Here is a 14242-nt window from a genome sequence, read left to right as displayed (position 1 = left end):
TCAGAAGACTGCAGAGGAGCTCCTGCAGGGAAGACCCTGAGACCAAGGGAATTGCTCCAGCTAGGAAGAACTGGGAGTAGCCTGCAAAGGCAAAAGGGACTCTGACCGACCAGGGGAGTTTTGTCTATAAACTAGATAAAGGCTGGAGAGACAACTTTTGCATTTAGTTTTGAAACTTTAAGTTAATAAATTAAACCCTACAGAAGGCAGTGGTGACCAGACTGGAAAAACCTTGTGCGGAGTTGTTTGGGGATCCAAGAAGGGAAACTGAGGTGAGGGACTGCATGCTGGGCTGCCCTGAGGCCATAGGGTATGCGATGAAGTGGCTACTCGTCTGCATCATATGATTCCACTAAGCCACACAACAGGATCTACAGAGATTAATCCATAAGTAAGAAGTTCAGTGTTGTCCCACACACTGGAAAAAAATAAGAATATATTTGTAGATATGATACTAGCCTGCTTCTTTGCACAGTATGAAAATAAAGAAAGCAGCAAGCTATGGCTTGGTTTTGACTAAGACAGTCTTTGAAAAAATGTAGTGGCAAGGAAGCATCTAAACACTTGTTACTAATTTAATTGACTTCGTAATTTGAAATAGAACAATTGACGCTCTTTAGAACAGTGAATTTGGGAAAAAAAGAAATCAAACAAGATACAAAAGAGCAGTAAGAGAGGCAAGGTGTGAAATTGACTGCTCAAAATACAAATATTGCCAAAGATTATCTGCCTCCTTATAACAATACACTTGTCAATGGATGTAGAAATTGTAGATATTCAAGTAGTAAAACATCAAGCCAAGGTCAAACGATGAAGGAGACTGAAGCCAAGAATTAACACTGGAGAATTACAGGAGGAATCAACAAGGCATTAAAATATAAGCTTGTGCAATTTTCACGTGAACTGTTCAGCGAAGGAACCAGAACCCCTAAAAAGTGCGCTAAGAAACTTATCAGTTATTAGAATGCTGAAGAGCAGGAAAAATCCTACCAATTAATGGAAGGTTTGCAAGTTTCCACTATATTTCTTAGTAACATTGAACTGCAAAATAGGCAGATAATTATCTGACAGTGCACAAAAAGTTAAAACATTTAGTAAAGCGGAAATGATATGTTATGGGTACTGTAAAGATGCTCATTGTCCCCCCACACTAACATCTTGTTAGTAGAGAGAGCCAATGATTATACCACTGTATAATGTTTCTCTAAACAAAAGCTCACTGTTGTAATGATTATTGTATCGGATATTTACATGAATAGGATTTGTAAAAACTTCCTAAATGAAGAGTTTAACAAACAACAAAAATAAAATTTAGTAAATCACATCTAGTACTGGTAAATTATTCTGTATCGTAACTCTCAACCCAAAGCATTGTTGGAATGCAGAAACTGTTGAACTGTCCATCTCACTGAGCAATTCTGAAATTTCCCAAACAGGGAAATATCTTCCTTCTAGCCAATATGACTGAACAGTTTCCACATTTAAATTTCAGGGAAACTTTTTTTTTTTTTAAAAAAGATAAAGTCAGAGGGACTGGCCATGATGGACTTTAGTATAAAATGAGTATTCAGAGAATCCCTTCCCCAAGATATTGCAACTTCCCACAAAAATAGATAAGCAATATTTGAAAATCAAATGACAAAAGTCCTAGTTCCCCCAATGAAATACTCTACCTTCTTCGTCTTCATCAAAATCAGGTAGCTGACAGTTTTTAGCTTTATTCACAGGACTGTGTGAAGTATCCTTATTCTCCTCTTTTTTAAGCTCAGAAAGAGGGCTATCAGAATATTTTTTGTGTTTAGAAGCCCCAAATAAAGGTTCATAGCAACTTATGCATCCCCCTTTTCTGTGCAGAGGTGAAACTGCAGTAGTCCTTTGTTTCCAGCTAGCACACTTTGAATTCACAGGCTTTTTGCTCCCATCTAACATTTTATATTTCCTTGCAGGAGCGTCTCTCTCTTCACTGATGTTACTCTCTAATTCAGGTGAGGTACTTGTAATAGAAAAATCCAGAAATCTCTTTTTGCGCAGACCCCTAACATTTGGCCTTGTTCCAGCAGATATTAACATAGTAGAATTGCAGAAAGCAGATACTGGGGTACTCTCTCTAACAAAAACATGTTCTGAATCATCTGGAAATTTAGTGCTAAGAGATGAGGGTTCGCCTGCATCTCTTGGTCTCTTTCTTCCTTTCTTACTTTTCTCATTCTCTTTTAGCAAAAGTGATGAGCTTTTTCCTGTTTTCGACTTTGGCAACAATTTGGATTTTACTTTTTTCTGTTTAGTTAATGTTTTTACTTTTGATTTAGATGTCTTGCAATGCTGACCTTCTGACCTCCACGTGCTAGAAAAGTCCCCAGATTTAGATACTGAAGATTTTCTTCCATTTCCACACGTTTTAGCTGTCTCCTTGGAACTGAGCCGACATTTTTGTTTGGTTTTTTTTGTATCAGTTTGTGGGCTGGGTGTCTTTTGTTCCCTTTTCTTCTTCAAGGTCTCACCCCCTTCCAATTCTATTTTTGGGGGAGATATTGGACACCTAGTCACAGGAGGAGATAATGAAGTTCTTATTTTCTTTTCTTTCTGGGCTGATCGAGTAGTTCGTCCCTCGACTGAAGGCCTTACTTGTTTTGGAGAGGCACTCAAAATATCTAGAGCGATTTTAAGAGCCTTGCGATACTTCAGTTCTTCCACAGCATGACTAGGTTTATTCCTCTGGTCTGTTGAAAGAGGCATGCAAGAAGTTATGACAACTTTTCCTTTGTGTATTAAAAATACGATGTACTGTTTTTATAGTACCTCTTGCACAGTGCATCACAGAATGCATGGCAAAAAGCACCATTAGTTTTAAAGGAAGACAGTAAGTAAATGCGAACAAAAAGGCTCATGTTTCTTGGATTACAAATTTGAAATAGACTTGTACAGGTTAAAAACACATCCTGGCAAAGATTCTCTGTTATGTCTCCGACGGTGCAGCACGGAAAGCCTAGCACAGGGGAAGGAAAAGCAAAATTGAATAAAAGAGCATATAACTAAACTGCTACCAAGATGGTCAGCAGACCATTTTCCACAAGCAGATTTGAGATGCCAACTAAATGAAGCAAGCTGGAAACCCATAAGGAAAATGATTCACAGGCATTAAGGCCAGTAGAGACCATTACAATCTTCTAGTCTGATCTCCTGCGTAACAAAGGCCAAAGAACCTTGCTCAGTAAACTGTGCATCAGGGCACTAACTTCTGATTAAACTTTATAGCATCTCTTTCCTAAAGATACCCAGTCCTGATTTAAAGACTTCAGATTATGAAGACTCCACAACATCCCTAGGTAAGGTGTTCCAATGGTGAATTACACTCGCTGTTAAAAATGTGCACCTTATTTCGTATCTGAATTTGTCTAGTTTCAGCTTCCAACCACTGGATCCAAATATGCCTTTTCCTGCTATACTAAAGTGCCCTTTCCTGTCAGAAGTCTCTTCCCCATACAGGTATTGGTAGACTGATCAAATCACCTCAAAACTTCTCTTGGATAAATAGACTGAAGCCAGGTCAACACTTGCAAGGATTTGCCGGTATAGTGATACTGGTATACTACAGCAGCAAAGCACTCTTGCGTGGATGCAATTCATACTGGGAAAACTTTTTCCAGTATAAAACTTATACCACCCCTCCTAACAAAATAAGGTATACCAGCAAAAACTGAATCTACAGTAGGGGCTTTTGGCAGCAGAGCAACATCAGTCACACCTCATCAGACCCCTGACCAACATAGCTAAGCTGGCAACAAGTTTTTAGCATACATCTGGCCTGAACTTCTTCAACTAGGAGACATCTTTTCCCGACATGGAGCCTGGAGACAGAAAAATGAAGCAGCTTTGCCCAAGGCAACATAGCAAATCAGTGGCAGAGCCATAATCAGAACTCAAGACCTGCTGACTCCCATTTGTCCTCATGCCTGTAAGAATAAAGTTTCCATATCTGTGTTGCTTCACACACCATTTCCAAATTACAAATAATTTAAACATGGGAGTTTAGAGATCTATAGGTGACCATCTTACTACTAAATAAGCTTTTCTTAAAAAATAACTGTTACATGGCTTGCACAGAAGTCACTCCTCAGAGTACAGATTGGTATCACATTACAGAGATGGCATATTTGGGGAGCATCAGAGGTAGTTGTTTGTGATGTTTCATGTATCCACATGGAGACTGTTTTTGGAAGCCTCCCAGGGAAATGAATGAGTCAGGTATTTAGATATTCACCCACCCATTTCTTCCTTTTCTACCACCCATGTAAAGCATTAAAAACTTTAAAGTATCCCACCTAATTCAGAGGCAATGACTTTTATGCGCTCCTCCTTCAAAGGCTCCGTGTCCGTACAGTTCACATTAGTCCTGAAAATACAGTAAAATTGTCCTTGAGTCTTAAATTGGTAATGACATGACATTGTTTTAGAAGTCTCATTTTCTTTAGGCAATATGAAATCAATACCTCTTCCTCAGAATTTTGAATAGCAGAAATCAACTGTCATATTGACAGAAAAACATTGCAACTTGCTGGTTAGTGTGGACTGCATGGCCAATAATAAAATCAAGAGGTTGACTGGTAAGGTGGAATATATCAAGTCCACTATCTAAAATATTTCAATGATTACATGATACTATACTGAAGTACAGTAATCAAAAAAGAAATTTTATCTTTTGCCTTCTGAAATACAAGGAGGGTTTGCTATTTTTAATGACCATGAAACAGGTTTCAAATCAAAACCTAGAACAGTTTAAGAATGGCATGTTAGTACAATTCAACAGTCATAAGATTTTATGCATTTAAAAACTGACAAAATTCTGGTTAGCCAACAAGACACTTCAGAAATCAATTAATCTTGTTTTAGAGACAGCTTCAAGAACCAATGATTACAGTATGTTTGCCATACATTTGCATTCTTAAATATAAGATGATTAATGACAAGGGTACTTAACTGTTCTTCCAGACCGAGTATTTCAACTTTGAAAGAGGCTGCTTTTGCTTTAGAAACAATTGGTCTTCTGGAAGTTCTGATTTTGTATAAAACCTAAATGAAGAAGGAAGTATAATTTTTACAGCCATGCACACAATGTTCATAAGAGTAAAGATGGCATACAGCATGCATCCCAAATGAAGGCATGAGGAGAAACTCAGAAAGCTATGCTGTAAGGAAGAGCCTCATCCTAGCTATATCGGATATGGGATATGCAATGGAATCCATCTTTACATTAAGTATTCCCCCTCCTCACACAATTTTTTATAACATTATTTGCATATCAAACTATTAATGGAACAGTACTACCTAGGCACACTGACGTCCCTGAAGCCTTGGAAAGTACCACAATATCAATGTTAGCTTTTAGTCAAAACATGCAACATTGCCTGTAACTGTTTTTTTAAGGTTTCAGAGTAGCAGCCGTGTTAGTCTGTATTCGCAAAAAGAAAAGGAGGACTTGTGGCACCTTAGAGACTAACCAATTTATCTGAGCATAAGCTTTTGTGAGCTAAAGCTCAATTCATCGGATGCATTCAGTGGAAAATACAGTGAGGAGATTTATATACACACAGAACATGAAAAAATGGGTGTTATCATACACACTGTTAGGAGAGTGATCACTTAAGATGAGCTATTACCAGCAGGGGTGGGGGGGGGGAAGAGAACCTTTTGTAGTGATAATCAAGGTGGGCCATTTCCAGCAGTTAACAGGAACGTCCGAGGAGCAGTGGGGGGTGGGGGAGGTGGGAAATAAACATGGGGAAATAGTTTTACTTTGTGTAATGACACATCCACTCCCAGTCTCTATTCAAACCTAAGTTAATTGTATCCAGTTTGCAAATTAATTCCAATTCAGCAGTCTCTTGTTGGAGTCTGTTTTTTAAGTCTTTTTGTTGTAATATTGTGACCTTTAGGTCTGAAATCGAGTGACCAGAGAGATTGAAGTGTTCTCCGACTGGTTTATGAATGTTCAAAAAGAAAAGGAGGACTTGTGGCACCTTAGAGACTAACCAATTTATTTGAGCATGAGCTTTCGTGAGCTACAGCTCACTTCATCGGATGTATACCGTGGAAACTGCAGCAGACTTTATATATACACAGAGAATATGAAACAATACCTCCTCCCACCCTACTGTCCTGCTGGTAATAGCTTATCTAAAGTGATCATCAGGTTGGGCCATTTCCAGCACAAATCCAGGTTCTCACCCCCTCCACCCCCCCACACAAACTCACTCTCCTGCTGGTAATAGCTCATCCAAACTGACCACTCTCCAAGTTTAAATCCAAGTTAAACCAGAATATCGGGGGGGGGGGGAGGGGGGAAGGAAAAAACAAGAGGAAATAGGCTACTTTGCATAATGACTTAGCCACTCCCAGTCTCTATTTAAACCTAAATTAATAGTATCCAATTTGCAAATGAATTCCAATTCAGCAGTTTCTCGCTGGAGTCTGGATTTGAAGTTTTTTTGTTTTAAGATAGCGACCTTCATGTCTGTGATTGCGTGACCAGAGAGATTGAAGTGTTCTCCGACTGGTTTATGAATGTTATAATTCTTGACATCTGATTTGTGTCCATTTATTCTTTTACGTAGAGACTGTCCAGTTTGACCAATGTCCATGGCAGAGGGGCATTGCTGGCACATGATGGCATATCACATTGGTGGATGTGCAGGTGAACGAGCCTCTGATGGTGTGGCTGGTGTTATTAGGCCCTGTGATGGTGTCCCCTGAATGCTAATAAACAATGGTCACATAAACACCACCCTATACCGGAAACCTACTGACCGCTATTCCTACCTGCATGCCTCCAGCTTTCACCCTGACCACATCACACGATCCATCGTCTACAGCCAAGCTCTGCGATACAACCGCATTTGCTCCAACCCCTCAGAGACAAACACCTACAAGATCTCTGTCAAGCTTTCTTACAACTACAATACCCACCTGCGGAAGTAAAGAAACAGATTGATAGAGCCAGAAGAGTTCCCAGAAGTTACCTACTACAGGACAGGCCTAACAAAGAAAACAACAGAACGCCACTAGCCGTCACCCTTCAGCCCCCAACTAAAACCCCTCCAACGCATTATTAAGGATCTACAACCTATCCTAAAGGATGACCCAACACTCTCACAAATCTTGGGAGACAGGCCAGTCCTTGCCTACAGACAGCCCCGCAACCTGAAGCAAATACTCACCAACAACCACATACCACACAACAGAACCACTAACCCAGGAACTTATCCTTGCAACAAAGCCCGTTGCCAATTGTGCCCACATATCTATTCAGGGGACACCATCACAGGGCCTAATAACATCAGCCACACTATCAGAGGCTCATTCACCTGCACATCCACCAATGTGATATATGCCATCATGTGCCAGCAATGCCCCTCTGCCATGTACATTGGTCAAACGGGACAGTCTCTACGTAAAAGAATAAATGGACACAAATCAGATGTCAAGAATTATAACATTCATAAACCAGTCGGAGAACACTTCAATCTCTCTGGTCACGCAATCACAGACATGAAGGTCGCTATCTTAAAACAAAAAAAGTTCAAATCCAGACTCCAGTGAGAAACTGCTGAATTGGAATTCATTTGCAAATTGGATACTATTAATTTAGGCTTAAATAGAGACTGGGAGTGGCTAAGTCATTATGCAAGGTAGCCTATTTCCTCTTGTTTTTTCCTCCCCCCCCCCCAAGACGTTCTGGTTAAACTTGGATTTAAAACTTGGAGAGTGGTCAGTTTGGATGAGCTATTACCAGCAGGAGAGTGAGTTTGTGTGTGTATGGGGGTGGGGGGGATGTGAGAAAACCTGGATTTGTGCAGGAAATAGCCCAACTTGATTATCATGCACATTGTGTAAAGAGTTGTCACTTTGGATGAGCTATCACCAGCAGGAGAGTGAATTTGTGTGGGGGGGTGGAGGGTGAGAAAACCTGGATTTATGCTGGAAATGGCCCAACCTGATGATCACTTTAGATAAGCTATTACCAGCAGGACAGTGGGGTGGGAGGAGGTATTGTTTCATATTCTCTGTGTATATATAAAGTCTGCTGCAGTTTCCACGGTATGCATCCGATGAAGTGAGCTGTAGCTCACGAAAGCTCATGCTCAAATAAATTGGTTAGTCTCTAAGGTGCCACAAGTCCTCCTTTTCTTTTTGCGAATACAGACTAACACGGCTGTTACTCTGAAACCTGTCTTTATGAATGTTATAATTCTTGACATCTGATTTGTGTCTAAAGTTTATACGTTTACTTGGATCTGCTGTAAAAAAGTCACAATTGATTAGAAGATGCCATATCACTCCATGGAAACAAACATTCCATGATTGTTGTAAGAGGCTATTTTAAGAAAACTAATTGTACACAAGACGGAGATAGAAGAGATTCTATTCAATCAAGTCTGTCCCCTAGCAGGATATAACCTTTAACAGAGCCAAAAGGCCACAGATATTCATGTTTCTACTCTAAAGACGTTTTTCTATTCTTGTTATTTCTCACACTTGCTGACCTGAAAATAGACAACCAATTTGCTTTCCAACCTGCCTAGAGAATCTGAAACATTTTTAAACAAAAATAGTATGTGTTTATGTCAGCATGGAAAGAAATTTTAGCTATGCCACGGAGAAAATTGCCCTCCCACAACTAACTCATGGAAATGCAAGAGACTTGGATTGGCCAATGAAACTAACTGAGTTTAAGAACATCAATAAATGTACCCGCTTTCTTTGATGATTTAGAATATTTTGTTACATTATTTTAGTCTGATCTTTTCTGAAGCAGATCAACACAAAAGGTGTGCTCTATATTCATGGTGCCAACTTCTCTACCAGATTGTCCCAAATCTCATTTTGTTTTGCTTCATGCTGTTGAATGAAATCTAAAGTGAATAGCTCTGGAGCATCTTGTGAATAAAAGAAACCATTTCACAGAATACGGTTGCTAATGTAATAGTGCTGTCATTCCTTTCCCCCTACCCTTGCCTATGTCCAATGAAACTTTAAATAGACAATGTGCAAAACAAATTTTGGATTTATGTTGGTATTTAAATCACGTTCACTCTGGTGGCATCTTAGTGTCTTTATTTTGGCACATACACAGTTCCTGCAAAACTTGATATAACAGGAGCAAACACACAGCAAAGTAGATTAACTATGCTTGGAACTAATTAAGATCTCTCTTGTTGAATATAAGTTAAGAACAATATATTTGATGAGTACCCTTCTTATTGTTATATCCAAATCTACTAAAATACAGGGAACCAATAAAGATCTCTAGTTTTCCTAAAAAAAAGCTACCCATTTGCACTAGGAAATATAAAACATTATTTGTAAATTCATATTACGATACTTTTATGGTAATTGAAATCTCCTAAATAAATTCAAATTACAAAACTCCTAGTTTACTAACAAAACAAGCATCTTACAATAAAAACATAACTGTGCACAAGGGACCTTTTCCATTAAGAACTCCCTTCTAGTCCATGTGGCTTGTGTTTCAAAATAGCAAGTACAATGTTTTGGGTGAGTAATGCTCTTTCTTGTTGCCTTGCAGAAGAAACAGGGAACAGTCAGTGAAAAATTAGTATAAAGGAGGCTAACGTACTGGAAAAAATTATGCAAAGGAAGCGAAAAGGAGTTGAGGAAAAGACAGACAAATTATAAAGGAAATAACAGGAATGAAGAACATGGCACAGATAAGTACATCCTTATCTTGTGTTAAGCTACCTCCCAGGAATGATAAGAAACTAAGGAGAAGAGTTGGAGAATTAAACTGGGAACACGCTTATGAATACATTTAACAAAATGAACTGACACAAAAGTATCAGTTGTTTAAGCTGGGAAGTGGAAAGTAAAGTGATACTTTACATCAAGCAGACGTTACTGACTTTACATTAGGTTAATATAAAAGTTATCTTCCCTCGATAAAAGGATTTTTTCAAGTATGACAGGGAATGAGGCTGCATCTCCACAATAAGCGGGGAAACCCTCTATCTTATCTATTAAAGCTTACATTTGGCTTCAACTCCTTGCCATCCAGATTAAAAGCCTCTGGCGAACATTCAAGACAAATCTGCTGACAGTCTAAGCAACTCTTAACTAGAAACACTTCCCTAGTTGCCTCTTTGCCATCATATCAAACAAACTACTTTTTTTCATTTCAAAGTCTGTCCTGATCTATCCCCACTCTACCTGCCATCTCTCATTCAGTATTAAAGTAGACTCCCGCCTCTGCTTGGCCCATGAGGCCAATTTCCATCGCTCATTTGCTAAATTTTCAAAGAAGCACCTTCACGCTTCTGCTGACGCTTCCCCTCATGCTTGGGAGAAGCTCCCTATAAATATTTGCAAAACTAAGTCATTTTCCTTCAAAACTCTTTTGTTGTGAGGAAAAAAAAAAGCTGACAACAGGTAGGCTGCTGGTGTGCTAAGATCACTGCCTATCATGTGGACAGATACTGTCTTGTTGCTTCCTTGTATGCCCCCATCTGTCTGTATCCATCTGTTCTCATTTTATACTTAGATTGTAAGTTGTGTGGAGCAGGAGGCTCTGTTTGTGCATCATCTAATACAATGGGTCCATATACATTAGTCCAGGACCGAGGTTCCTAGATGCTACCAAAACACAAATCATCAACCTCATGTTTACTTGGAAATCATAATTTCTAAATAAGATTTGTCCCTGTCAATAATTCCAATTTTTTTGGCCTATGTAATTCATTTCTGGTGTTGTCTCCAAATAGGAAATTTCAAATAGAATAAGTTGCTTGGCTTTTGAGCACATATCACATGATGCATCCCTCTCCCACACTCCCTACCTTTTCCTGATATCTTGAAGAGGGTGGGAGAAAACCTCCAAAAAGTTTCTCCTCATTCCTATACCTATTTAAATGGTACCATAATGCTCTCACCTTTGCTGGCCATAGACGGTTCTTCCATTTACACAGGATATATTCTTGATCGGTCATGACTGTGTTTCATGTAGGATAAGCAAGGTAACTACTGCCAGGCTCAGTGTATTCTGAAACAAAAATGATATTACATGGATAAGTGTAACAGTCTTTTAACAACTCAATTTACCTTATGAAATAAGAGTTATGCAATATCTCAAAACAATCTAATACTACATAATTATTGCTTATTTAATATTATAAATTTCTGTTAATTTCTCCCATATTGTTTTGTACATACACATCCCAGCATTATCAAGGATAGCTATTAATATTAATGCACAAAGTGAAAATCATTCTAGTCTAGTGCAACACACCACCAATGTGTTTCAGGTTGCTAGAGTGGTCCTGTTGTATTGAGAAATTAGTGAATAAAGTGAACCTGCAGATGAGAATAAAATAATGATATTCAATTATCATTGCAGTCCAGTGCATGCCAGAGGGGACTAACATACCCGTCTACTTTGCCCGCTGAGCTAGTTGGAAAGGATAAAATATTCAATTTTTACCAAATTCAGATAACCAGTGTTTCTACAGTATCAGAGGGGGAGCCATGTTAGTGTGGATCTGTAAAAGTGGCAAAGAGTCCTGTGGCACCTTATAGACTAACAGACGTATTGGAGCATAAGCTTTCGTGGGTGAATGAATCCCCACTTCGTCAGATGCTCCAATACATCTGTTAGTCTATAAGGTGCCACAGGACTCTTTGCCAATGTTTCTACAAAATACCCAAACAGTCTAATTTATAGCATTGCAAAGTAAGCGCTTCCCAGGTTTATCTAGGTGAATTGTCACATCCTGTAACTTATCCCAAACTTGGCTACCCTTTTTGAGGCTTATTTAGAGAACGTGAATTTTTCAGATTCCGAATGTTTTACATGTTTGTTAGAGACCTGAAAAATTCGATGAATTACATACATATTAAGAGCCAAAAAAGCTTCATGTACTTACAAGGCTGAAGACTTCATGTAAATTAAGTCTTGTTGTTTGGTCCTACATATGAAAGGTTAAGTGAAAAGTAAAGTATAATTTTTACATTTAAATACAGTACTTAAAAGAGACCATACTTGTCACCTTGTTTGCATTAGGACAAACACTTATGATTGTAATATGATATATTTACAAATAACTTTTTCCCTCCCTTATATTTTGCATTTCTTCAGACAATTTTGTACTTTGAATACAGATTACATCCCATTTCCTACCTCTCAAACACAGACACACTGCTAGTGCTCAATAAATAACTTTGTTTTAGCAAGAATACTAAAAACATCATAAAGGTATAAATTCTAATTGCTACATGAGTGATGTTAGTGCAGAAATACTACCCTACGTTTAGTTCCCAGAACGGTCCACTTTAGTCCCTAGCTCAGAAAGATCGATACATGCCCACTTACTAGTTTATTCAGCTTACTTCAGTTTTGTTGTACTCAAGCTAAATTGAACTCACTCCAAAAACCTGCAGTGGGCGATGGCCCAGAAAAAGGTTTGTTCCACCAGTCAACAAAAGTATACCTCATCAGCAGCAGATGGGCTCGTGCAAAAAGAGGGACCAGGACAGTATCTGGGACCCCAAAAACTTGAGCAATCACGAGTTCCAAGACAGAAGAGAGAGGCCAGCCTGCTCAAGTGCAGCAGTCCCCGCTCCGCCCCCAAGTGCCAACCCACCCCACAAAAACTACCGTGGAAAAGTGGGCGCAGAGGCAAAAGTCCCACAGCTCAGGGAGGGGCTATGGGGGGGGGAAGAAAACAAGAGGGGGGCCCTTTAAAGTCTCACACACACACCCCTGGAGAGAAAGGGCTGGTCTGTCTTGTACACACAGCCCAGCCCCCCCTTAACGGGAAGAGGGCCCCCCCCCTCCGAAATCGCCCTTGTGTGGGTCAGGGCAAGGGGGTGAGGAACCCAGCGGGGGGGGGTCCCACGCGCCCCCTCTGAGGAGAGCGGAGTAGTTTGAGCCACCCGCCCCACAGAAGGGTCCCAGCCCCCAATTCCTCAGGAGCCCCCTATTGGGAGGGAGACCCCGCGGGTGGGGGGGGGAGAATGGGGGTGTACAGCCCCCCTCCCCCCCCAGGAGGGCTGAGCTGTCTGAGCTACCAGGAGATCCCATGCTAAGGGGAGAGCCCAAGCGCCACCCCCGAACCTGGGGAACCCCCCGATGACCAACCCGCACGCGCAGCCCCCCCCGTTACCTCAGAGCGCTACGCACGCAGCCGCCCAGTCAGAGGAGACCCAGCCCCGCCCCCTTCGCTCACCGCGCGTACGCAAGAGCAGGACCCGGCCCTCCCGGCCCCTTCCGCCATACCTAGCCTCGACCTGGCTCCGCCCCAACGGCGGCTCCGCGCGCCAGGCCCGGCCCCGCCCACCGCGCGCCGCCCAGGCGGCCGCCGTAACTCCCGCTCATGCGCACAAGTTGTAACTTTGTCAGCCTCGCGCAAGCGGGCCAGGGGGCGGGGGAGCGCGGGCGGCCAATCAGAAGGCGGCCTCCGCCCCTCCCCACCGGCGCGAGGCTTGGAGCGGGGAGGATGGGTCCGCCAAGTGGGTGACGTGAGTGATGCGGGCTGTCAGCACGCCGGGACGTGAGGCAACCGCTTCAGGCGGTATCACGGGGTGGCCCTGGCGTGGGGATTGGGTGCTGTGGTGACATCATGAGGTGACGTAGAAACCTGAGGCCCTGAGCTCCGCGTGTCCCGACCTGACCCAAGGAAATATGCTGTGGGGATCCTGACAGCTGATTGAACTGGACACTCTCCTGGTCAGTTTCATGCCTCCCCATGGAATAGTCTCATGAAACTGACACAATTCTTGTCAATTTCATGCCTTTCCTTCCCCCCAGATTCATGAAACCTGCACAATCCTGGTCAGTTTCAGCTTCCCCCCCATAGACTCATGAAATGGACACACTCCTGGTCAGTTTCATGCCTTTCCTCCCCCCCCCCCCCCAGACTCATGAAACCTGCACAATCCTGGTCAGTTTCATGCCTCCCCCTCCATAGACTCATGAAACTGACTAGATTGGTCTTTTTTTTTTTCACCATTGAGGTGGGGGGCCAGGAAAGGGACAAGAATCATGTCAATTTCAGCCAGGCTTTTCCAGGGTCCCTGGCTGGGAAACAGCTCTGACATGCAGACTGCCCCAGTGATCCTGGAAAGCCATCCCAGGACTTCCAGGCCTCCAGCTCCATGTCAGGGAGCTTGGAATCCCTGGGGTCCTTGACTCAGTGGCAGTCTATGTAGTGGGGGTGCCCTGGAGTTGCAGACCTTG

At 41.6% G+C, this 14242-nt stretch overlaps 1 protein-coding gene across 7 annotated transcripts in view; it reads right to left on the bottom strand.

Annotated features, from left to right (window-relative positions):
• The window catches only part of PWWP3A (PWWP domain containing 3A, DNA repair factor), a 33085-nt gene extending 19750 nt beyond the window's left edge, over nucleotides 1-13335 (bottom strand). For 3 of the 7 annotated variants that reach the window (XR_012156209.1, XM_073324363.1, XM_073324368.1), the window contains exons 1-6: nucleotides 13170-13272; nucleotides 11931-11972; nucleotides 10941-11050; nucleotides 4979-5070; nucleotides 4323-4393; nucleotides 1674-2720 (exon numbers count right to left, since the gene is read on the bottom strand). Coding sequence is in view for 6 of the 7 variants with exons in the window: in XM_073324363.1 (XP_073180464.1) it covers nucleotides 1674-2720; nucleotides 4323-4393; nucleotides 4979-5070; nucleotides 10941-10997 (1267 nt within the window). In the remaining variant the exon portion in view is untranslated. Of the gene's footprint in view, nucleotides 1-1673; nucleotides 2721-4322; nucleotides 4394-4978; nucleotides 5071-10940; nucleotides 11051-11930; nucleotides 11973-12376; nucleotides 12927-13169 lie in introns of those variants that run through there. The other 4 variants (XM_073324364.1, XM_073324365.1, XM_073324367.1 and 1 more) reach the window with 4 other exon arrangements.
• Between the last annotated feature and the right edge of the window lie 907 nt (nucleotides 13336-14242).

Source organism: Lepidochelys kempii, chromosome 25 (genome assembly GCF_965140265.1).
Source record: "Lepidochelys kempii isolate rLepKem1 chromosome 25, rLepKem1.hap2, whole genome shotgun sequence".
NCBI lineage: Eukaryota > Metazoa > Chordata > Testudines > Cheloniidae > Lepidochelys > Lepidochelys kempii.
This window is presented reverse-complemented; position numbering and strand designations above follow the sequence as displayed.